The sequence below is a fragment of the Penicillium cataractarum genome, assembly GCF_028827025.1.
Source record: "Penicillium cataractarum strain IBT 29864 chromosome Unknown utg000001l, whole genome shotgun sequence".
Classification (NCBI taxonomy): Eukaryota; Fungi; Ascomycota; class Eurotiomycetes; order Eurotiales; family Aspergillaceae; genus Penicillium; species Penicillium cataractarum.
The window spans coordinates 3,190,487-3,215,291 of NW_026622737.1; the positions used below are offsets into that span (position 1 = coordinate 3,190,487).

Genomic DNA, 24,805 nt, shown 5'->3' on the forward strand with positions numbered 1-24,805 from the left:
TTAAAGTAGGAGGGGTAGTAGTAGTAGGTAACCAATCTGCCAACCAATCTAGGAACTCTTCCATTGTGCCTTAATCTGAGTGAACGAGTTAAATTGCTCGATCCACATGTCGGGCTTGGGTACAGGGTGGTTGGCCCGCGATCTTGTTGGATCTGGCCCCCTCCTCCCCCGCTTCGAACAACCGGATTTCCTCGAACTAGCGAGTGAACTGGTTAACTCGTTGATCGATTCGCAGACAAGCCCCCAAATCAACTCTGGTACACTTTTAGTGCACCTTGTTATCGGGGGATGGTGCAGGGAAGAGGATTGCACCATTTGGAATTCCGATCGTCGAGTTTGTCGCCATGCAGCGCGTCGTCTTCGTCTGATCGCCTGCTTTTTCTGGTTCGGAGCTGGGAAGCCGCCGGGCTCAGACGCGATTTAGTGAACTCTGAAGCCAGCCGCGATCCCGGCTAGACTCTGCCATCCCGCGCCTTGATACCTTTGGCTCTAGCCGGAAGGAGATAAAGTACGAGAGACGGGAAGGCTGTGGCCTGTGAAGCCAGGATATCCCCAACGCGAACCAAAGGGCTTAGGGACGCTGATTAGCTCGTCAATATCGGAGAAAACAATGGGCTTCCGGATCGGCAGTCAAGATTTGAGATGCAAATGACAATCGGACGCGCAACGACCGAATCAACGTGTCGGGGCACGAGAGGTGAATCTGACTGAGATTCGCGCCAAGATGGAAAACAGCTTCTTAGTTCCCAAGCTCCCCGTATACGGATGCTGGCCGAGCCGCTGTATGCATGTGGTTGTCCGGGACTTGAGGCAATAGTCAGCGAAATTGCCCTCTTTAGTTCTATGCATCGAGTGCATCTCGGTCTTGTATCGATGCCATTTGTGGGGTTTCTTCGAAGCCTAAAGCGCTGCCTGTAGTTAATTCCTCGAAGAGCTCTGTAAATAGCTTCCACGGCGACGCCCACGTAAAGCAAGCCGAAGTGTGGGACGCGAGCCTAGTGATGACGGCATAGCCTCGATCGTAGCCGAGGCCAATACAGTACGCCTAAGCCGTCCAACGAATGGGGCGTCAAGACCCAGATTGGTATCCTTGCACCTGCAGGGGAGTTGCCAGTTCGGTTAAGGTTTGCATGGGTTTGTTGGCTGGAGGACTCGCGAACGTGTTCAGCACGCCACGAAGATGACAGACTACTTTGAACGCGAAGCCAATTTATCCCTTTTGGGAGCTGAGGGCTTCAGCAGTGTATGTAATCGTGGACTCGTACGGCGTACCCATACAGAAAGCTCCGAGGTGGAGCTCTTTCTGTTCGTTACACGACGGGTATTCTCCACCTGTTTTGTACTCTAAACTATCTCAGGCTTAGCGGCGTATCGAATCGCCTGACTGCTCCGATCGACCCTTCATCTTCCATTGACAGAGATCCTGCTGGGAAGTAGGGAGAAAGGGAGATGACCAGTCTCGGGAGTGCAGTATCTAGACTATCAATGATTTGTGAGTATCTATACAAGCAAAATGGTTCAAAAAAAGCCTAGGTTGCCTCTCAACAGGAAGCAAATCTCAAGATGAAAAGGGGCGGGGAAAGGGGAGGTAAAAACCACCCAGAAACCATGGTTGAGCCTCCGCGGGCCCCAGTCTCGCTTTACCGAAATAGGCCATATTGTCTTGTCCATTGGATACGCGTTGCTAATTAGCACCACTTTAATTCGTTGTGGGGGCCACGCGAAGATTTTTGCTCATTGAAAATCGCTGGAGGAAAATTGAGGCCATCATCAGCATGAGGGTTTTTGAATTGAAGAAATCCATCCTCAATTTCATTCGTAGTAGATCTGATCCAGCACAGCTGTGATAGTAGTTTCTGCTTCAGGCTCGAAGAACCCTTCTCCAAGACGCGGCAAACAACCGGAGCTAATTCGAAAACTGATGCAAGCTTGACGCACCTTGTCCACGACCCAAGAATGTTCGCTGACTTAAGGAACTATCGGGAAGGAAATATCTGACATTGTGGAGTTAAAGCCCACTCCGACGCTGCAGAAGAAAAAAACTTCACGATAATATACAGTAGACTTCTCCGCAGAGGGGCAATAGAACAGGAAATTTTCTTTCCAGTTTTCACCGGTCAAGTACGCTGTATGTTAATTCCGTTCTGTACTCGGATCCGAACAGACGTCTAGAGGATTCGAACTACAGTAGATCTTTCATGTGTAGTACAAAGTATGTGGTTGAGCAGGATCTGAAGTCAATCTTTAAAGATTGATTCATTGTGTGAGAATTCAAACACCTACGGTAGGTTTTCTCAAAATATACACCTGGCAATTGTACAGCCAATCTAAGCGCCCACCCTATCTTATGTAACCCCAAATATTACCGTCTGGGGACTTTGTAGAACTCTGCTTCCTCTAGTTTCAAGTCCGAAGGCACTTGATGCCGTTGAAATTCCATCTGCCGCCGAACATCCTTTTGTGCGTACGGTATCCGCTGCATCCGACCATCGCCACTGTGACCACCTCTGTTTTTCGCGTCAAAACCACAGTGGACCGAAAATATGTCAATGAGCGGGGCGAGAGCCACCGCACAGTGTTGGGGAAAGGCACAATTAGGTCAGGATTTGAGTCTGCCCGCTTCTTACCATGGTTTCTCAAGGCCGGAACGGCCCTGCTTGAAAACCGTTGTTGATAGTGTGGAGTCTTGATTATTGATTACACATGTAATCGGGGGAAAGACTAACACGCTTTCCATGGTTGAGGCGTTCCGACGAGTCACGGATAGAATAAATAAAGATAGGGTGGAACGGAACGTATGTATTCGGTTTCGAACGAGAAAATAGTCTTTCCTTCAGCACGATACTTTGGGTATACTCGCGTTTACTATATTTTTTGGTGGATTGTGGCGTATAGATTTTGATCTTCCCTTCCGCATGTATATTTTACTGCAAGTCTCGGAGACCGTTTGTAAACGGATTGCCTGAATGTTCAAATACAGTACAAACAGCCGAAACCGTGATAAACATTCACTTCTGTGCAAGTAATTGTTTGGTGACGTCTTTCATTTGCAAACCCGCGTTATCTCTGGGTGTCGAGTCTCGGTTAAGGTGAGTCAAATTGTTGGTGGCATCTCATTGACAGCTCAGATTTGAACTACTGTACCAGATTGAAGTGGACGCGCCGTAGATCAGACCGGCTCGGAAGTTTTGGCATTGGCGAAGACAGGGCCGTCCTGTAACTCAGTAAAACTCGTCAAATTGCGGACACTTGGATCTTGTATCCCCTTGCGATGGGAGATTAGGAAACACTGTAGAAACGCCGACCTTGCAGGTCAAGTTGGCAACGTGGGAGGATCTACCTACAACGTCCTGACGATTCGATGTCTTGACCCGCCACAGCGCAAGGAGTGCTTAAATCTATGACATCGTCTTATACTGGGGATGTGATTGTGCAGAAATCGGAAATTCGAAAGGACATGCGAATCAACCGTCTTGATGGGAGATTAAGGTCATTGGCCCTGATAAGATACATCTTGAACATTGAAGACCTGCATTCCTGGGCTTGCTTCAGTATAATTGAGTTGTATCACATGTTCTGTGCCGATTTGGACACCAGCCTTGAGAAGATTGGCCATGTCCCACACCCATTCTGGTGGCTGCCGTAGTTTTGGCAAAGGAGAGAAAGCGCTTAAAGATGCCAAGCAGGAATGGCACTATTGAAGAAATCATCCGAGTTAAGTCCCCCTGCAAGCTTGTCACGACTTAACTCTTGTAGTCACCTATAGTCAGCCTGACAGGTGCAACTGGAAAAAGAACCCGGGCGCCGAACGGGGTGGTCCAGAACCCGACAGCCACTGAATACCGCCCAGCATCGCATGCGCGCGCCTTAAGCCGAACCTCCTAGCATATGTACGTACTCCAAAACCAACTTTGTCGGCAGTTGAAACCCGTGCTAAACAAGATGATCAGGTCTAAAAAAAGAGCAAATGCGACCGATCTAATACCTCTAATCAGTAGGTTCTATTGTTGCGGAGCGAAACGGAGCAAGATATTGTCAAACTTGACGCTTGGTTCGAGATGATTGGTCGGTTCCGTTTTAGCAAGGTGACCTGACGTGATCCATATGGTATTTTTGAGAATTTTCATTTTAGGTATTGTTTAGATATCCCTACCCCTACTCGCCCTACTGCCCCTACTATCTCTACTAGCTCCATAGTGAGTAAATTGGTTAGTAGATTGGTTACCTGAATTGAGTTTGAGTGCTACGTGCCGCGCGACCGTGAGCCATTCAGCATATCAACCATGAAATAAAGAAACGATCGCGCCATGTTCAGAGGCGAGCAGAGCACTGCCATCGAATCCTAGTGCTTATCTCTGTCCATCAGCGGCTGGAAATAAACTGTCGAATCGGCGTGCCCGAGTTCGTGGGCGCTGCTGACGGGGGGCCAAGCGAGCCACACCTTGTGCACCGAAGCAACTTCGCTTTTCCAGTCCCATTGGCCTTGCTGAACCGATCGCAGTGCTGTCCGGCAATTCGATTGCTTTGGCATATCTTTTGAATACAGCACAAGCATGAGTGGACCAGGATATCGCGAGTTCGTCTTTCCTCCGCCCGCCACTGACAGCTCTGCCGTGGAAACTGGCCAATGAAACACTGATCAAGTGTCCCGCATTCCCCTCATCCAGCTTGATGCTGGCTCTTACTTTACCTACCTGCTGATTGTGGACAGCCTAACGATCAGATTGGCAAGTCAAGCAGGACGTTGCCCTATCAGGAGTGTCCCTTCAGTCGGGTTTTCTGGAATCTGATACATAAGAACTGCATGATTCAGGGAGAAGAACGTCCAGGGGTCCGCCGCAGCCACTCATCTTGAGAGGGAATGGCGTTGTTTCTGACGTGGCAGCCCTTTGCTGGCCTGGGCCTGCATGAAATGGAAGCAACCCTAATATGGAATCTTCAAGCCGGTCGTCGCTAGTGTGCTGCATTCTGGCAGACGACCACTCTATCATGGGTGTCCATTCAGCTGAGCCTGTCATGAAAACCCGTATAGATGCTTGATGCCATTTGCATTGCTTGACGCTCGCCGTGCGATCCCTTACTTTTGGCATGATAGCCCAATACCATAGCTTTGTGGCTTCACGAGTAGTACAGGTAGGACCTTTATACTTTGATGCTTGTTTCCCAACTTGGACGCTTGAGACGCCTGACAGCGCTCAGGTACAGGAATATGGATGTTGCCGCCCTTCCCTTTCAGTTTCTATCTCATGCTGTCTAGTTCATGACTGAGATCAGCGGCTGGCTGGTAACTAGAGAATGTTGACCGCTTGTTGGCCAGTTGATGACTTCGAGAGGCTGTATTTGCGACTAGCCGTAGATCTAAAAGAGCCATTTTTGTCCCTTTGCATGAACGCCATAGTTCGTATGATCTCATATACTTTGAATACACAGAAGCTGTGGCTGTCTCCGAGTCGTCTTGAAATCGATTGTTTCCAGGTCTCATTGTAAATTAATCGGTATTGATCAATTGTTTGGTCAAACCATGCTTTGTTCTCGTGAGCATACACTTCTGCACATCTACGAAATTCATTCGAAGTCTTATGTTGACCTCATTTTGATCCTCGTATCCGCTCCCTGTCATATACCATTCAACTTCTATCAGAGAACCTTCAAGCCTGAGAAACATGGATCTACCTACAATCGCTGCTCTGCTTCTCTTTCTGCCTGATATTACAGGCGCACACGATGGTATCTCGACACGTGACCCACCGCCTTCCGCCAAGATAATCCGGCCCGCTAAAATTTATCTACAGAAAAAAAAGAGACCGCGCAACGGCTAGACAGCTACGACGCCGCATTCATTCCCTATTTTCCGACTACGAGATGAGTGCGTAAGGGCTTGCATCGCAGCCCATATTGGTTTCCGTCAGAATTGATTTTTTTTGCGCCTCAACCCCCGAACTTTGCATCCGAACATCTGTATCATACCGAGAGAGCGCATCCGCTTCAGAGAAGGCCCAATACCGCAGCCATGGATATTCACCGCTGTCGATTCGTTTCCTACAATCCGCAGGCGATCAACTCGCTTGCATTCTCGCATCCCCCTTCCGCAGATCTTGCCGGACGAGGTGTCCCTACCCTTCGACTCGCGATCGGTCGTGCGAACGGCGACATCGAAATATGGAACCCGTTGCGCGGAGCCTGGTTCCAGGAGACCGTGCTGCGTGGAGGAAAAGACCGAAGCATTGAAGGCTTGACTTGGACTCAAGATCCTCATGAGGACGGACCCTCGGGTTCCAAGCTGCCTGGCAAGTTGCGCCTGTTCAGCATTGGCTACTCTACGGCCGTTACAGAGTGGGATCTCGAGCAGGGACGTCCTCTGCGTCACTCGAGTGGAAACTACGGTGAAATTTGGTGCCTTGCTGCGCAGCCTCATTGGCAACCTACCAAGCGAGGTGCAAATGGAAAATTCCTTCCTCCCGCCGAGGGCGAATTCCTTGGCCAGCACCTGGCAGCCGGTTGTGCAGATGGATCAATTGTGATCCTGTCAACGGCAGATAATGACCTGAGATTCCTCCGTCTCATGCGCCCTTCCACGAAGAGGGCCCGAGTTCTCAGCATCACCTTCCAGAACCGGAACACCATCGTCGCGGGCTATGCTGATAGCTCTATTCGTATCTTCGATATTCGCAATGGTCAACAACTGCGGACAATTTCGCTTGGAAAGGGACCTGCGGGTGGCCCGAAGGAGTTACTGGTTTGGTCTGTCAAGTGCCTGCCAGACGGCACGATCGTCTCTGGTGATTCTGCGGGCGAGATCCGGTTCTGGGATGCCAAGAACTACTCTCTTATCCAGCGGATACAGGGCCATCTCGCTGATGTTCTTGACGTGGCCGTGAGCGCGAACGGCGATACCGTCATTAGTGGTGGCGCGGATCAGAGAACAGTGGTTTACCGCAAGAAGGACGTTGAGACGGGTGATAAGAAGAGCCGTTGGGCGGAGGTCATGCATCGTCGATACCATACTCACGATGTCAAGACATTTGCCGTCTACGAGACGAAAGAGATCAGCATTGCTGTGTCTGGAGGTATGTGACAACAGCCCTGCTCCGCTTTCCAGCTTGTTATAGAGTGCTAACTAAATTGCTTGTAGGTCCCGATGCGACGCCGGTTGTCCTCCCCCTCCGTGAATTCGGCAAAGAGCACCACCGTAAACTCTCCAGCCTGCCGCAAATTCCTCAGCTTACTTCCGCATCATCCTCTCGCCTAGTGATGAGCTTCTGGGATCGAGAGGTCAGTCTCTGGCGGGTCTCTCGAGGCCCTGCTTCTGTGAACGAGCATATCGATGGCCAGAGGCATAGGCTTGTTGCGAAGGTGATGATTCAGGTAAGAATTTCATTACGTCGACTGTCGTTTCTCTAGAGGAACGCTAACAAGTTCCTTTCTACGCTCTACAGGGCGAAGAAAATATTACTTCCGCTATGCTATCACCAGACGGCAAGCTCCTTGTCGTTGCTACAATTTCCGACGTTAAGCTGTTCACTGTTCGCCGACGCAAGGGTGATGAGAAGGGCGCCCTGCGCATTCAGAAGATTGATATTCCCAAATCTCTATCTGGAGACGGCGCTCGTCTGGTGACTCTCTCCCCCGATAGCCGGTGGATCTGCATCGTCCGTCCCAACAGTGGTGTTTATGTGGCTCGCGTTCAATCAGCCTCTTCGACTACCGACAAGCCCGAAATTACGCCGCAGCTTGCACTTCTTAAGCGTGTCAAGCGTCATACACGACACGAGAAGGCCTCTCATGGTACTCTCGGTGACTACGAAAGGGTGGTCCGCTCCGCTGTATTCTCGGAAGACAGCAAGATCTTGGCCACCGCTGACCTTTCAGGATGTGTTGATACTTGGGTCCTGAACCCGGTAGCGGATTCGGGCGCCAACGGTCACTCTAAGTCCAACGGCGTCTCTAAGACGGATGGTGATTCATCCGACGACGAGGATGACGAGGAGGATGTTGTCTTCGAGGGTGAACGTTGGCATACCGCAGCTTCCGAGTCCCCAATTCCCCGAATGAAGGCAGGCATCACCTTGCTGTCCTTCCGTCCTCAACAGTCCTCATCAAAGGTCTTGACCAACGGCAACAGTTCCTCGACCGGAGAGGATCGCCTGATGGTCGTGACCAGCGAGCACCAGCTGATTGAATTTGAGGCTCGCAGCGGCAAGCTGTCAGACTGGTCTCGACGCAACCCCAAGGCTTACCTCCCAGCTGAGTTCCGGGGCGTTAAGGACCGTGCGATGGGCTGCTTGTGGGATCTCTCCGAGGGCCGTGAGCGCGTCTGGCTTTATGGAACTTCCTGGCTGTGGATGTTCGACATGCTGCAAGATTTCCCCTCCCCCGAGGAATTCAAGGAGGAGGACGATGAAGCCTCCCAGCAGCTCGTCAAGGCCTCCAAGCGCAAGCGTGATCCGTTCGAGGATGATGAGAAGGACCGCAAGAAGCCCAACAGCGGTGCTGGTGATAAGATCTCCCGTGCTCAGATGGATATCCACCTTGGAACCAAGGTGCGCAAGATCGTCGGCCACGATGAGTCGCAGGGCGAGTGGATCTCGCTCGATCAAGAACGCTCCCGCAACCCCGAGGATGACGAGGCTTACGAGTATGACGAAAGCTTTGCTGCAACCAATCAAACCGCCCTGGCCCGTCTCCGACGCGAGGACGGCACCGCCGTGGAACTTGGAACTCCCCAGAAGAGCTCCAAGGGTAAATTGATCGCCGGCATCAATGGGGCTGCAGACACCCCGAAGAAGCAGCTAGTGGCAGCCAATGGCACCGCCTCTCAGCCTCCACGCCGCTGGTGGCACACATATAAGTACCGTGATATTCTTGGAATTGTCCCCCTGGGTGGCGTGTCGGGCGATGACTTGGAGGAGGAGGACCAGAGCCCGTCCGGGACCCTGGAGGTGGCCGTGGTGGAGCGGCCGATGTGGGATGTCGAGCTACCCGGTCGGTACTTGAGGGACTATGAGTAGTCCTGTTCAGCTTGTAGGACTGTTTTCTTCATGGTGATTGAGGCAGTGCAGCCGTGTCTAGACCGTTGTGTAATATGGGCATCAAGCATGCAGGAGCACATTTTACTGGCGCTTTGTACAGGGATATAATTGAATTTACGCAAAATAGACACACCACTTGATGTTCTCCATGCATATTGCCTCGTATATTCCCTGTTGATTGGCATTGTCTCTTGACTTCAAAAAGAGCCGCATAGATCTTTAGCTGACGCATCTTCTACCAGCTGATCACGCTTAATGCGGGGCGTCGCGCCTGAGGCATCCAAGACGGGGGGTTTAAGTCCCCCTCTCACACCTTGAACTCTTCCTTCAACCTTACCCAACTGAACTCTTGTCCTCGCTGACTCGTTCTATAAAACTCCCTGGCGCAGACCCACAGACTCCTCCCGGGACGAGACCAAGGGGGCTGCTGGCTGCTGCCCCTTTCCTCCGTGAATCCCGACTGTCCCGACTTCTTATCGTGCGGAGATCTTATCGTCAGTCACTCGTCAGGCTTCCCCAACCTCAAGTCGCTCGATCCTCCCAGACTTCCTGGAAGCTTCCAACGCCCCGGTCGGTGTTGAGACGGGTCCCTTTCATATCCAAGACAAAGCATAGCTGAATCCGAGCTAGGCTGGATTCTCGAAAGGCACTACCAGTGCACAGGCACTCTGGTTGAGTCTATACCCCCGATCGAAGACCCAGACACCTGACTTTGAGGAGTCTTAAAGGAGAGCTTCGCATCCCATAACTATTTAGGCGCTGGTTTCGCTTATTTAAAATTCTGTTTTGCACCTGCCTCCTCCTTCTGCCTTTGCTTCTATTCCATCCTCCTAGACCTACACCCCTGCTGCTTACCCCACACCGGAGAGCTCCAGTACTCATCTGTTCACCAACAAACACCACCCCCAATCAGTCACCATGGGTCTTTCGTACAATGTCTATCTGACTTCCAACAAGATATTTGGCTGCAAGCAGTGCAAGACACACCTTGCCGACTACAATGATATCATCAGTCGAGTGAGCATTCTTTAATCAAGTCATCAAAGCACCTTGCCATCGTCCCTCTACTTTTACCTCGAACCTACTGACACGATATCTGCTTGCTGTTAGAACTTCCGTGGTCAACATGGCAAGGCCTACCTCTTCAACACCGTCGTGAACATCACCCAGTCCGATGCCGTCGAGCGCAGTATGACGACCGGTCGCCACATCGTCCGCGACATCTCCTGCCGACAGTGCAAAGAGACCGTGGGTTGGAAGTACGACAAGGCCTACGAGAGCAGCGAGAAATATAAGGAGGGGAAGTTCATTCTGGAGGAAGAACTGCTCTGCATCGTGTGCTAAGTGTTTCTCTTTGAAGCATTGCACACATCCCAATCTCCACTTTCAACTGTTGCGCTTTATGATCATGTCCTACAGCGACAATGTCCCTTTCTTCCTTTGCCGTGTGCATTTATTGCGTCCAGATTGATTGCCCCAGACGTTATTCTAGCTATCGTTGTTATCAGCTTTAGTGTTTTTGATAGGCGTTAGGCAACGGCCCCATTGATTTCTTTCTGCTCTGGTTTACTTTGAAGATTTTGTTTGATTAAATGACGAGTAGCCATTTTTATGATATAGCTCTTGGTACCATGAGAGGCTCTGATTCCAGAATCCTTGTTTTGGTTTCATTTTTCTCAACCTGGAGCCTCGAGTATGCTTCACTGTCTTCTTGATTTTGAGAATGTTCTTTTACTTGCACGTAGGAGCAAGATCAGGTACGAGCGTAGATACTTCTGGACTGCTTAGGATAGTTCATACCTGTCGCTCATTGTTCATCTTTCAAGTCTATGCGATGGCGCTGGTCATACTAGGTGACTTTGCGAGGAGGTTATACTTCAACTCCCCTCCTTCGCATACACTCTCCCATATCCCCCATACGTCTCATGGCCGTAGATTATCACGTTTCACACTATTCTCAATGTCCGTTATAGAAATAAATAATCCATAAATCTACACCTGGAACAACCAAGCAACCATTCTCTCGTAGAGACCCGGTTAAACCGCACCCGTACGCTATCAGACCCACCACACAGACTCCAATGCCGGGACCCGCAAATTCCTCAATTGAATCCTTTTCCAAGGCCACTCGGCACCGGCAAAGCTCCGGGTCGTTCGATTCCTCGAACATTCGGCGGAGTTTGACTTTTCGCTAGGCTCGGTTGGATCCGGTCGTACCCCTCCAGTCCTTTTCTAGTCCCGCATTCTGCAAGTACGACGCCTCGATTCAGTGCTAAGACATTGCCCCGCGGAACCAACTAAGAATCAAGAAACAAAAAATGGCGAGTACTGGTACTATGCAGGCAGTTGTTTTCAAGGAGCCGTTCAAGGTGGCGGTTGAGCAGCGTCCTATCCCCACTGTGCAGGATCCTGAGGATATCGTTGTCAAGGTGGGATACACGGCACTTTGTGGAAGGTGAGTATTTCGTATAGATCCTTGTGACCAGGGCCCTTTACTCATGTATGAGAATAGTGACTTGCACGTCTATCGTGGTATTGAGCCTAGTCCCGCCGGACCTATTATGGGCCATGAGTTCATGGGTGAAATTGTTGAGGTTGGTTCTGCTGTGACGACTCTGCAGAAGGGCGACCGTGTGGTCAGCGCCTTTACTACTTCCTGGTATGTATCTGTTGGAATGCAGTGGGATTTCAATCTCTTTTTGATAGTTGGCAAGGTTCTAACACATTCGCAGTGGCAAGTGCTTCTACTGCAAGCAAGGGTTCTCGTCACGCTGCGAGAAGAACACTCTCTTCGGATGCGAGCGTCTGGACGGTGGCCAGGCTCAATATGTGCGTCGATCTCAACTCTCAAAGGTTCAATAATATAGATTGACTAATGAGCATTCAGGTCCGTGTCCCCAATGCCGAGGGCACCGTTATGAAAGCCCCCGAGGGCGTTGAGGACAAGTACCTCGTCCTAATGGGTGATATCTTCCCTACAGGATACTTTGCTGCCTACAATGCTTTCAAGAACTCCACCCCAGAGCAAATCGCTGAGCAGACCGTCGTCCTGATCGGTTGTGGCCCCGTCGGTCTCTGTGCGCTGATCAATGCGCTGGAGTACAAGCCCAAGCATCTTCTGGCTGTCGACTCTGTTCCCTCGAGACTGGAGCTGGCCAAGTCTCTTGGTGCCGAGCCATGGAACTTTATGACTGACCGTGCTGGTCTGGACAAGCGTGTTCTGGAGCTGACTGAGGGCCGGGGCGCTGATGCCGTGATTGAGGTTGTGGGATTGAGTCCTGCGCTGCGCACAGGCTATGAGTTGCTGCGGCCGTGGGGAACTATTAGCAGTGTTGGAGTGCACAATGCTGAGGTGAGTTTTAAGTCATTATTCGGGCAAGCTAGGTTTACGAGTGAAGTTACTTATCATCGGGGAAACGCGATAGATCCCTTGGGATGGCAACGATGCCTACAACAAGAACCTCACCGTCCAGATGGGCCGTTGCCCTGTCCGGTCGGTTTCTGACAAGGCCCTGGAGGTCCTGAAGAAGAACCAGCACAAGCTTGGGTGAGTTTTCTATTAAGATTATCATTTTAGGCTGGTTACACTGTCATTGCTAACCAAGTCTTGCTTGTAATTCCAGATTCATGACCGAGAAGATTATGCCTCTCTCCCAGGCGGTCGAGGCTTATGAATTGTTCAATGCCATGAAGGTGCAAAAGGTAGTATTTGTGGCGGATCAGTAGATCAATCCATGCCATCTGATTATAGAACCATCGCTTGCAGCGAACTAGCAGGGTTCAAGTCCCAACCCTGCTAGTTAAGCCAAACCCCCCGACGAAATCATCGTGGACGGCAGGATATGGATGCTTGGCAGAATGACTAAGAACTTTCTGTACGCCCACATGCACTCAAGCATTGAAGGACATCTTGATCCTGACATATCGGAAAATCGAAGTGTAAATCAGAAGCATCTAAGATCTATAGTTCACGATAAAAAGAAACTTTCATGTCAGTTGTTTGAGGGTATCTCGAGTATAGACTAGTTAGCAAAACTAGGTAGCAAAGTCGACGTCAGGACTGTGCAGGGCGGGCGGGTCAACTGGCGTCTCTCCGCTTAACTCACAACATTCCCTCTTCCAACTCTTTCACGACGTCCCTCTCCATCACCTTCACCATCTCACTCCCCCCTCCCTCGCCTCCTCATCCTTCTCACTTCCCCGTCTCTTTTCCGTCATCTCCTCCCTCCTCCTCCTTCTTCTCTCTTCCCCCCCCCTCTTCCTCGACCTCCTTCTTCCTGCACCCCCTCGTCACTTTCCCCTCTTCTCCCACCCACGATTTCTCCACTTCTGTCGGACCCTCTTCGGTAGGTCACCACCCATCCACGTCCTGTCGCTAGGGCTTTCTGCGAAAGCCTGGTGGATGTATCTTTTACGATCGCAAAGTCTACTCAGGCGCAGCGCTTCCTTTACTTTCTTTGCCGAAACTGATTCTGATTCCACCTAGTGAACCTCCCCGCTATCCACTCCGCCGCGACCGTGTGACTTCCGACGAGCGCTCCCCTCCCTTCTCAAAATCCCTTCCACAACCCCGAACCGTTTCCCTCAGATTTTCGTTCAACCAAAAAAGATGGAGGCTACCGATGTTCACCAAACTCCCGTTTCGGCCGATGAGCCCATGACCGATGCCTACGTCGACACCATCGGCGAGCAAGAGCCCATGGACGCCACTCCCAAGACAGAGGAAGAGTACGCGCAGTCGATGCTGACTCTGCGTGCTATTGTCTCATCCAAGGAAGCTGGTGTTATCATTGGCAAGGCTGGCAAGAACGTCGCAGACCTGCGCGACGAGACTGGCGTCAAGGCTGGTGTTAGCAAGGTCGTCCCCGGTGTCCACGACCGAGTCCTGACCGTGACCGGCCCTCTCCAAGGCACTGCTCGCGCCTACGCGATCGTTGCGAAGGGCCTCCTGGAGGGTGCTCCGCAGATGGGTATGGGTGGCGTCGTCTCCAACAATGGGACCCACCGTAAGTCGTTCAATGGCCCCTCTACTCTCCCCCAGGAATCCAGCACATCTCCCCCCAGATGGCTGCATCGGCATGTGTGAACCCACAATCACATCAGTCAAGCCGCAATCCCACAGCCCGCATGAGACCCATATCACGTGCTAACTTTCCTAAAGCCGTCCGACTCCTCATCTCCCACAACCAGATGGGAACCATTATCGGCCGCCAGGGCCTGAAGATTAAGCATATTCAGGATGCGTCCGGTGTCCGCATGGTCGCCCAGAAGGAAATGCTTCCTCAGTCCACCGAGCGAATTGTTGAGGTGCAGGGCACCCCCGAGGGTATTGAGAAGGCGGTTTGGGAGATTGGCAAGTGCCTGATCGATGACTGGCAGCGTGGCACCGGCACTGTTCTCTACAACCCCGCCGTTCGCGCATCTCTGGGCGGTTCTCAGCCCGTTCAGCAGCAGAACAACAACTCCGCCGGCACTGGCAATGGTTACACCAGCCGTCAGTACAACCGCACTGGTAACGGAGCTGACTTCAGTGACAATGGTGGCTACAGCCGCCGTTCCAACTCCGACGCTGGTACCGGTGGTGGTTCTCGTGGCTACCCCCTGGTTACTGAAGACGGCGATGAAATTCAGACTCAAAACATCAGCATTCCCGCCGACATGGTTGGTTGCATCATTGGCCGCGCTGGCAGCAAGATCACTGAGATCCGCCGGAGCTCTGGAGCCCGCATCTCGATCGCCAAGGCCCCTCACGATGAGACTGGCGAGCGCATGTTCACCATCATGGGTAGTGCCTCCGCCAACGAGAAGGCCCTGTACCTTCTCTATGAGAACCTCGAAGCCGAGAAGACTCGCCGCAGCCAGCTGCCCCAGGAGTAAATCGGTCCTTTTTTTCTTTCGGATGTTGGCAGGGAGTCGGATCGGGACCGCTTGCACGGTTTCTTTTGTGTTTTTCCTTGAACCTTACGACTTCAGACTGTCGGTGATGATCTGCGGCGGTCATGTGCAAGCGAGCTTCCCTTTATTTTAGTTTTTTTTTTCTTCTTCTTCTCTATCTTTTGTGTTTTCCATCTTCTTTCTTATTCCCTGTTTCCCCCCATTCCCCCACATCTCCACCTCTATCTTCCCCTTTGATGTACTCTCTTTCCCCGATGCGTTACTTCAAATCTCCCAGGAGGCAAACTTTCACTGCAATGGACGGGTCCATGCGACCAAGATATCAGGTCAGGCGTCGTTCCATCGATCTGGTATGCGTGGAACCGAATCGCAACTTGGAAAATTGACCTAATGGCTCGATCTGTGGTCGTTTCTTCATGCTCTTCCCCTAACGAGTCATCACCCTCCTCTGTCTCTACCTTGTTCTCCACCTTCTCCTTACAAAACCCTCCAGTCTCCCTTTCGCCGCCAACGATCCGTCTCCAGGACCAGTTCACGCTGTTCTTGATACTCGCTTCTCCAGCTTCACCTTTTCTTTTGCCATGCTCTAATTGCGATGTCCCCAACCTTTACCCTTTTACCCTGATCTTTACCCCTCGATTGTACCCTTCAAACCTCGAAAAAAAATCCGTCTTTTATCTTCTCTGCTCTCCTAATTCTCGTCTTCAACCCGCCTTTTCTATCTTATCTCCGTGCGCCATCCCTTTGTTTTCCAGACGGATATCTTAGTTATCTCGATGTCCCTGACATCTTCACGGAATTTTCTGAGTACACTAAATACCAAAAAGAAGATTCCTATCTACAGCGGATAGGTTATGGTATGACTTGCGATTGTCTTGTAATCTATGTAGTGGTAGCTCAAATCAGCGAGGCTGTGTCCTGTGTATTCTTGCAAGCGTTCAGACGCGTGAATAACTATTGACCGCGTGCTAAGCTATAAAATTAGAAAAGCCCTTCATTTCACACGGGATTCCCTCGCGAGGGTTGGTTGCAAAATAGATGCAGATCTCGGACATTTCATGTCCCGCGGTTCCATCCCAACATTGCATAGGGATAGTCGAACAAATCCTTCAAGTCAATTCCCAGCAGCTCCAGGTCCCCAAGATGGTAGTTGGGGTCATCAATCATAGGGATGAATAACTGCTCGCCCCCATTCAGCGGGGTTGGAGTCCAAAGCGATGGGACGACTGGATCAAGTACAGGAAGCTCTTGGGACTGGACGGGCAGTAGGTCGACAACTTGATGCGACCTCGTCCTCGATAGATCAGCCCCAGGCAACTCTATACTAGACTGCTGCTCTTGCATCCTAATTTCTCCTTGAGAGGTATCCAGGGGCTCCTCACACCTTGAGTCTCCGATATTGAGTTCGTTGGTTTTGTTCTTCTGGCAGTGTCGTTTCTCGGAAACGTATTGGCGCGCAATATGCGCAAACTGTGCAATTACGGACCCGGGAAGAGTGCCCTTGCTGGCGAATTCTAAGCGGCTGAAGTGACCACCCGCGATATCGAGGAGTGCAAGGCTGAGGCTGGTTTCCGGATGCTCGGGGTTATGAACCACCAGATCGAATAAAATCATTAGAGAAGATAGTGGCATCACAGCAAGGATCCTGGTGCTCAATTGATCAGCGAGTGATTACATTTAGATTGGACATTTTACGAAAGCTTGATCACTTACCAGATTGGCGTGGATGGTGCGACATCAACGAATTTAGTCAATTCTAAAACAGACCGTGCGGTACGCATCAGTTCACGCTTCATCTGAAGCTGTTGTGTTGTTCCCAGTTTGACAGCACCGAAATGTAGAAGAGTCCAGGAAAGAGTAAGTAGCGCATTCAGATAGAGATACTGTGTCATCAGCGCCACTGTTTGGGCAAGTGGTTCGCGCAGAAGACGTGGCTTCAGTGGCTCTCCGGCGCGAAAGCGCTCAGGTGCAGAGAGCCGCCAAGCTTCTAACTCGGATAGAAGATTCTGTACAGTTTCGTTGAATAAGGCTGTGGGTTGGTTTGCAGAGCTAACCGTAAATAGGCCGTCGTACATTTTGGACACCAGTCGTGCGTAGCGCAGGAAGCTGAAAAACCAATCGTAGTCATCAAAAGTCGAGTCTTTGAAGTCGGGAATGGCGCAGCTGATGTTCGAGTCTTGGAAGACCTAGATGCTTTCGATTAGCAAAGAAGTAATGATAGATCGTGATACATACCGAAATCTTTCCTGTTATGAAGCAGGAGACCTTCTCCATGAAGTATAACACCCAGAATGTTCGTCTATGTGCGCTTTCGTGCAGACCGTTACCCCGATTATAACCAAGCCCTTGCGCCATGATTGCGGCTTCTGACAGCATAAGGGGCTCGAATTGGAAGGCCGATGCAGTTGAAGAGAATATCGCCTGAATAATGAGGTTAGTTGGTTTTCCGTTCGAGAAGGCAGTTGGACAAACCATTGCCATGAGTGCCTATCATCGTCCAGTAAATAAACAAGTCAGTCCTTGAAAAAGAAATCAAATCGCTGACCAACAAACCTGTACTGCGGTGAGGGAACCACGAAAGAAGAGCAAGTCCTGAAAGCATTCTAGTGATCGTTCAAAATATGACCACGCCTCGCCAACACCCGCTTCGAAGCTGCCACCTTCATTATTCTGACAGCCGATAGCGACAACGGCATAGTAAAGTGCAGCCCAGGCTTTGTCTGTGGCGAGGGTATGCGCTAGATTTGGTGCTGCGACCCGGCGGTTGAAAGTTTCGGGACAGAGAAAAGGATATATAGGATGGACAGCATCGAAATATACTGCGAGATAACAGCATAAGTAAAGCCAAAAGAATCAAGAGGACAAGACCGCTGTGAAAAGTCTTACAGATTATATGTGACTTTAAAGACTCATGGTGAGGAACTAGGCGTGGATTGTCTGGCAGATGTCCCTGGAACAGCTTGGGCCGAGGGATTGAGCTGGTTGCCTTGACCTTTGCGGCAACAATGACTCTAATCTCCTCGAGCAGTTGCTCAAGTCGACCATGACCAAGTCTCTCGCTAATCAAGCGGACTCTCTTGGCTGGGAAGAAGGAAATGTTCGGGTTCGGGCCAAGAATAGCAGTCAACTAAGAATGTCGACACGGTCAGTTTGATAAGTCAAAGTTTGAAGTGAACTCCCATACTTGGTCTGGATGCTTGGCACTCCGTCGAATGCGCGAGGCTTCTCGATCAGCCAGCAGAGAGTCTATATACAACACCAAAGGCGCCTTGATTTCGTCCCGGGAAGGTAGATCAGCCAAGATAGCAGCTCCTGGTGTAGAACCGGAGCTCACGGACACGTCATCTATGCATTCAGCTTTAGCAGCAGATATAAATCGCCCATCTTAGGTACTCGTTACTTACCTAAATGATTCTGCTTTCGCTTCCGAGGCTTTTTAATGTAGCTAAAGGCGCATCGGATATTTCGGGACTGTACATACAAACGGTCATTCCCGGTATCATTGCCCCTGAAGCAACAGTGAGACTTACCAGACAGAATTCACACGTATCGGCCGTGCCAGCCTGCTCTGTCGCCGGCATCAGCAGGGGGTGGGCCAGACATGTCGCACCCATAGAAGTGGGACTTACTACATCGAGACTTCCGAGCCCTGCACGCATCACACGCTTTGTGCTGCGCTCGAGACATAGCTAGTGATCATAAAATCGGAGGAAAATGTAATGAGAGAGGAGCGTCGGAGGCGATGTTTAAAAGGCCTCCTGGTGAGCAACGGCGCCGAAGCGTAGCCGTCCAATCCAATTGGCTCGAATCTGTTTTGTGGCCTAGTGGCTCCACCAGCTTCGGCGCCGATGTATATTAATCTGCTCAAGACCCACTCATATACCATTTGGTGGTCAGTAGATCTTGCAAGAGAGGATGATGCACACTGGACGCCGCTCGCTAGATTGCATGTGAAATAATTTTCCTTTGAAAAGACTGGTAAAATAATGTGGCTTAGATATGAGCCTTATTCCCGGCGTTGTGCTGCTGCTGAAAAGCAAGAAGTATAAAGAGGCTCCGGCGCCACCAGATCTGTTGGTTTCATCCCAGTCTCCTTAGTGTTTGGCAGTTATTTTCATTAGCTCATTCATGGAACTCGTCGTCTGCATCTACTTAATTCCCAATGTCCTCCACTATCGCTACATCTAGGTCCGAAGCCTCGAGCATCGCCTGGGAACGAAATCAAGCATCATTCCCGGGCTTCGCAATATCATCCGATGAGCCACAACCAGCCATGAATGATACAACGGGAATTTCCGCATCTATTGCACCAAAGAACATACAGAGAATTACAAGGCTTGCTCGACAGTTGACTAACACCTCGAGAAACGCCGCATCTGATAGAGCAATCACCAACCCTTTCAAAAGCAATGACGATCCTACCCTCGATCCCAGCTCGGCCGAGTTTGACCCCAAACGCTGGGCTGAGACGGTCATTCAATTGATGTCAAATGATTCTCAACAATATCTTCCACGAAAGGCCGGTGTATCCTTCCGCAACCTCAGTGTATCTGGATTTGGAAGCCCGACCGGGTACCAGAAGGACTTCATAAATGTTGTGTTGCAGGTCACAGACCTTGTCGCGGGCCTGATAAATCGCAAAGATGAGAAGATTCAAATATTACGGAACCACAATGGTCTATTGAGAAGCGGGGAGATGCTACTCGTACTGGGCCGGCCAGGCAGGTAAGAGGCGCCCATGAGTTGTGACGATGTTTGTGGAGATGACTAAATTCAGTTACCTATAGTGGCGTTTCCACCTTCCTGAAGACAATTGCAGGACAGACGGAAGGGCTCCGGATTGATCCGTCGGCAGACTTCAACTACGAAGGTCCCTTGGCCACATTTCTTCAATGCTCTGGTACCATGAACTTACAAGATTTCTTAGGCATTCAACGCGAGGCAATGCGCAAACAATTTCGTGGAGATGTGATATACCAGGCTGAAACAGATGTCCATTTCCCACACCTCACTGTCGGCCAGACACTCCTGTACGCGGCACTTGCCAAAACCCCAAACAATCGACTTCCTGGCGTCTCTCGTGAAGAATATGCAACACACGTTCGCGATGTCATCATGGCCGTATTCGGCCTCTCGCATACACTCAACACCAAAGTGGGCAATGAATTTGTTCAGGGTGTCAGTGGCGGAGAGCGCAAAAGAGTGAGTATTGCCGAGATTGTGCTCACGCAAAGCCCGATTCAATGCTGGGACAATAGCACAAGGGGACTTGACAGCTCTACGGCACTTAAGTTTGTGCAAACTTTGCGCCTAGCAGTGGACATCAAAAGTACGACAACCATTGTGGCTTTGTATCAAGCCTCTCAGATGGTTTATGAGGTACAGACGCTCCCTCTTATCAATCTAGCATGATTCAGAGCTGACCCATAGGGGTAGACTTTCGACAAAGTTACCGTACTGTACGAAGGTCGACAGATATACTTTGGCTCGATCCACACAGCCAAAGAATATTTCACAGATTTAGGATATCATTGTCCAGACCGACAGACTACTGCAGACTTTCTCACATCCTTGACAAACCCCGTTGAAAGGATTGTGCGGCCTGGCTTCGAGGCGCGAGTGCCACGATCTCCCGATGAGTTTGCACTATCATGGAAGGAGAGTGCACAGAATAAAATGATGATGCAAGAAATTGCAGATTTCGAAAAGGCAAACCCGGTGGGAGGAGCTAGAGTCCGTCAGTTTGAAGATTCTCGAAATGCCGAGAAAGCTTCATGGATGTGAGTGGCTTTCTTTGCGGCAATGAATATTCTGCTTATTTTATCCAGGACGCCAAAATCGCCATACACCATTTCCGTCCCGCTGCAAGTCCTGCTATGTGTTCGCCGAGGATTCCGGCGAATTCGCGGTGATATGACTTTCTTCACCATCACAGTCGGTGGCAATTTCGTCATGTCTCTTATTCTGGGAAGTGTCTTCTACCAGCTGTCCGATGATAGCTCCAGTCTCACCAACCGATGCATTTTGTTATTCTTTGCCCTGCTCTTCAATGCCCTCAACAGTTCATTAGAGGTATTTTGATCAAATAAGTTGCAGAAGTGGTATTTGGAAGTCGCTAACAAAGGATGCAGATTTTGTCTCTTTACGCCCAGCGGCAAATTGTTGAGAAGCATGCAACTTACGCCTTCTATCATCCACTGTCGGAAGCTCTTGCTTCCATGATCTGCGATCTTCCTTCGAAACTTCTTTCGACTGTATCGTTCAATATTCCCCTCTATTACATGTCCAATCTACGACGCGAATCCGGACATGTAGCTATCTACTTGCTCTTCGCTTTAGCTTCGACCATGACCATGTCCATGATATTTCGCACCATAGGTCAGCTCACAAGAACAATCGCAGAGGCATTGACACCAGCTGCCCTGTTTGTCATCGGTCTTGTGGTATATACGGGCTTTGTGATCCCAATTCGTAACATGCAGGGCTGGCTGCGCTGGATCAACTATATCAATCCTCTAGCATACTCATACGAGTCGATCATTGCCAACGAGTTTCACCACCGCAGCTTTGAATGTGCAAGTTTTGTGCCATCAGGACCTGGATACCAAAATGTCACTGAAGGTCACCAAACATGCTCAGTAGCAGGGGCCGTTTCTGGGTCTTCTCGAGTCACTGGGGATATTTACGTCGAGGAGAGTTATGGATACTACTATTCACATATCTGGCGGTATGATAAAGGACCCATTATTCTTAAAATGACGCCCTTGCTAACAAATTCTCATTCAGCAACTTTGGGATCCTGGTTGGCTACATCATTTTCTTTATGATTGTGTACTTGCTGGCGGCCGAGTATATCACTGCCGATAGCCACAGGGGCGAGACTCTCCTCTTTCGGCGTAAGCATAAACACTCCGTTCGTGCCGAGCAACCGAAAGAAGACGAAGAAGCCGGCCCACGGAATCACCTCTCGTCGGCTTTTGCGGCTACAAAAGAGGAGCAGCATAGTGAGGCGGATGAAAAGACCATCAATACCCCAGAGCAAGGAAACGTTACGCACTGGAGGGACCTTTGCTATGACATTCCGGTCAAAGGTGGAGTGCGCAGAATAACTGATCATGTTGATGGCTGGGTCAAGCCGGGTATGCTAACGGCCTTGATGGTAAGAAATGTTGCCCGTTTTGGATAACGATTCATCATGCTAACGAGTACTGTTAGGGTGCCTCGGGCGCGGGAAAAACCACTCTGCTGAATGTTTTAGCCAATCGAGTCAACATCGGCGTCGTGAGCGGCAATGTTATGACAAATGGCCTCCCACGAGATAAATCTTTCCAACGTCGGATAGGGTATGTCCAGCAACAGGATCTTCATCTGGAAACCACCACAGTCAGAGAGGCGCTCAAGTTTAGCGCCTTTCTTCGACAGCCTGAGGCTGTTAGCGAGGAGGAGAAACTTCAAAGTGTGGAGGATATTATTAGCCTTCTTGACATGAGCCCATACGCAGATGCCGTCGTTGGGGTTCCTGGTGAAGGTCTAAACGTCGAGCAGCGAAAACGACTGAGCATCGGAGTAGAACTGGCTGCAAAACCTGATCTACTTTTCTTTTTGGACGAACCAACGTCAGGCCTCGATAGCCAGAGTGCTTGGTCAATCTTGTTACTGCTACGGAAGCTCACCAATCACGGTCAGGCCATTCTCTGTACCATCCATCAGCCTTCCGCAATACTCTTCCAGCAGTTCGATCGTTTGTTGTTATTGGCAAGTGGTGGTCGCACCGTCTACTTCGGAGACATCGGCAAAAACTCGCAGACCTTGATTGAGTATTTTGAACGTCATGGAGCTAGTCACTGTACTGAAGATGAGAATCCCGCCGAGTGGATGCTTGATGTTATCGGTGCTGCCCCGGGTAGCAATGAGGCCCGTAATTGGGCTGACACTTGGCGCTCAAGCACTGAGTATACCAAAATTCAGCAGGAATTGGATGCCTTGGAGAAAAATCCAATGCCCAAGACTAGCCATGATGAAACCTCGGCTCGGCAATATTCGAGTCCTTTTCATATGCAGTTCTGGTTCTGCACGAAGCGAGTCTTTGAGCAGTACTGGCGGACACCCTCTTACCTGTACTCCAAATTGGCTATGTGCCTCGTCGCTGTGAGTATAAAGCAGTATTTTCATCGAGTTGATGTGCCAATGCTGACTTATCTGCCCTCTTACTCTAGTCTTTGTTCATCGGGCTGTCTTTCCTTCAGACCAAAATCACAGAGCTCGGCTTGCAGCACCAAATGTTTGCAATTTTCATGCTACTCGTCATATTTCCTTTCCTTGCCTACCAGACCATGCCATATTACATCCTCCAGCGCGATCTCTACGAAATTCGCGAACGACCATCCAAAGTGTACTCTTGGGTGACATTTATATTGGCTCAGATCACAGTGGAGCTTCCATGGAATTCCCTGGCTGCCGTGATAACATTTCTCCCGTTTTACTATTTGATTGGGATGAACCATAATGCTGCCTCAACCAATTCAGTGACTGAAAGAAGTGGCCTGATGTTCATGTATATTTGGTCCTTCCTGATGCACTGCAGCACCTTCACTATGATGGTTGTCGCGAGTGCTGCAACCGCCGAGATAGGTGCCATTTTAGCCTTGCTGCTATTTGCGTTCTCATTGATCTTCTGCGGGTAATATACCTTTTACAATCCTCACATGAGTGAAACTCTGATACTAACTATACCTTTTAGCGTTATGGCAGCTCCGGCAAGCCTTCCAGGCTTCTGGATCTTCATGTATCGGGTTTCTCCGCTCACATACCTCATCAGCGGCATGCTTTCCACCGGCCTGGCGAATGTTGATGTTCACTGCTCTAGCTTGGAGACGGTCATCGTTCAGCCCCCTAGCGGCGAAACATGTGCAGAATATTTGACAACATTCTTGCTGACAGCAGGTGGCGCGGTGTATAACCCTGAAGCCACGTCCAACTGTGAATATTGCGCGATTGCCCAGTCGAATGTCTATCTGGCGTCTGTATCTTCATACTATGATGAGCGCTGGCGGAATTTGGGTCTGATCTGGGCTTACATCGCCTTCAATGTGTTTGCGTCGCTTTTCTTGTACTGGTACGTGCGAGTTCGGGGCAGCCCTGGTATGTCACATCTGGGTCGTTGGGGCAGTTTGGCATTGAATGCTTTGTGGCGGAAGAAGAGTGCCGGAGAGAACTAATATAGCGTGGTGATTTGCGTTGTGGGTGTCGGGCGATACGATAGGATTAGTGAAATTTTTGCTAGATTGTTCATAGATCAAAGGGGCGTGGATAGAAGACTATGTTTAGTTAGATCCAGACCGTATCTCCTTACAATTGATTTTGTTGAAGTTCCAGCTTCATGCTACAGACTCACATCTAAGACGAAATAAATTGTCCAACTAAACAATGTTCACTACGTACATTCCGCCTGCACAGAGAAAGATCGCCATATCAGTGGCAAATATATGACACTAACTCTTTATGTTCACTAAAAGGAAAAAGTTGTACGAGACACCTCTTTGGCCCCCGAGCCCCCCCCAACAAGTGCTTACGTTGGTCCTTAATGAGGAACATTGCTAATATGGGGCCATTTTCAGAAAGAGAGGCTAGCGAGGTTAATATAATGCTAAAGTTGAACTTTCTTAAAAATTATTGGATTATTCCGGTGTTCCTTCAAAAAAAGAGGATCTTGTTGCTTACCAAAAAAGAAATAACAATACGGCCCGACGAGCTAAACATATCGTTCCTTCTGTCAGAAGTATCTCACGACCAGAGAAGAGGTCTAGCCGAATACGCTTTAAATAACACTCCTTTAAAAGAGCTTTCTAAAGGTCTTTTAAACTATCCCCTTATATAGCTTT

The 24,805-nt window shown here is 50.0% G+C and overlaps 6 protein-coding genes across 6 annotated transcripts; 5 read left to right on the forward strand and 1 right to left on the reverse strand.

The window, feature by feature from the left end:
- Window positions 1-6,010: 6,010 nt before the first annotated feature.
- Window positions 6,011-9,008, forward strand: ura7 (small subunit rRNA maturation protein UTP4; the record flags this gene model as incomplete). The annotated part of the gene is made up of 3 exons (XM_056694029.1): window positions 6,011-7,067; window positions 7,133-7,365; window positions 7,437-9,008. The coding sequence occupies 3 exons, from the start codon at window positions 6,011-6,013 to the stop codon at window positions 9,006-9,008; spliced, it is 2,862 nt and encodes a 953-aa protein (XP_056560758.1).
- Window positions 9,009-9,947: 939 nt separating this feature from the next.
- On the forward strand, window positions 9,948-10,373 carry N7496_001099 (putative Yippee zinc-binding protein Moh1; the record flags this gene model as incomplete). The annotated part of the gene is made up of 2 exons (XM_056694030.1): window positions 9,948-10,046; window positions 10,140-10,373. The coding sequence occupies 2 exons, from the start codon at window positions 9,948-9,950 to the stop codon at window positions 10,371-10,373; spliced, it is 333 nt and encodes a 110-aa protein (XP_056560759.1).
- A 974-nt stretch (window positions 10,374-11,347) lies between these two features.
- Window positions 11,348-12,755, forward strand: N7496_001100 (alcohol dehydrogenase family protein; the record flags this gene model as incomplete). Its single annotated transcript, XM_056694031.1, has 6 exons — window positions 11,348-11,484; window positions 11,542-11,688; window positions 11,762-11,858; window positions 11,917-12,381; window positions 12,455-12,576; window positions 12,653-12,755. 6 exons carry the CDS (start codon window positions 11,348-11,350, stop codon window positions 12,753-12,755), a joined length of 1,071 nt encoding a protein of 356 aa, XP_056560760.1.
- An 883-nt stretch (window positions 12,756-13,638) lies between these two features.
- N7496_001101 (KH domain-containing protein) lies at window positions 13,639-14,906 on the forward strand (the record flags this gene model as incomplete). Its single annotated transcript, XM_056694032.1, has 2 exons — window positions 13,639-14,035; window positions 14,191-14,906. 2 exons carry the CDS (start codon window positions 13,639-13,641, stop codon window positions 14,904-14,906), a joined length of 1,113 nt encoding a protein of 370 aa, XP_056560761.1.
- A 1,074-nt stretch (window positions 14,907-15,980) lies between these two features.
- On the reverse strand, window positions 15,981-18,538 carry N7496_001102 (fungal specific transcription factor domain-containing protein; the record flags this gene model as incomplete). Its single annotated transcript, XM_056694033.1, has 9 exons — window positions 15,981-16,569; window positions 16,638-17,110; window positions 17,160-17,345; window positions 17,397-17,411; window positions 17,478-17,743; window positions 17,811-18,051; window positions 18,109-18,269; window positions 18,329-18,395; window positions 18,455-18,538. 9 exons carry the CDS (start codon window positions 18,536-18,538, stop codon window positions 15,981-15,983), a joined length of 2,082 nt encoding a protein of 693 aa, XP_056560762.1.
- Window positions 18,539-19,086: 548 nt separating this feature from the next.
- N7496_001103 (uncharacterized protein) lies at window positions 19,087-24,142 on the forward strand (the record flags this gene model as incomplete). Its single annotated transcript, XM_056694034.1, has 9 exons — window positions 19,087-19,649; window positions 19,712-20,303; window positions 20,361-20,704; window positions 20,753-20,996; window positions 21,056-21,651; window positions 21,711-22,083; window positions 22,140-23,072; window positions 23,141-23,604; window positions 23,665-24,142. 9 exons carry the CDS (start codon window positions 19,087-19,089, stop codon window positions 24,140-24,142), a joined length of 4,587 nt encoding a protein of 1,528 aa, XP_056560763.1.
- Window positions 24,143-24,805: the final 663 nt, after the last annotated feature.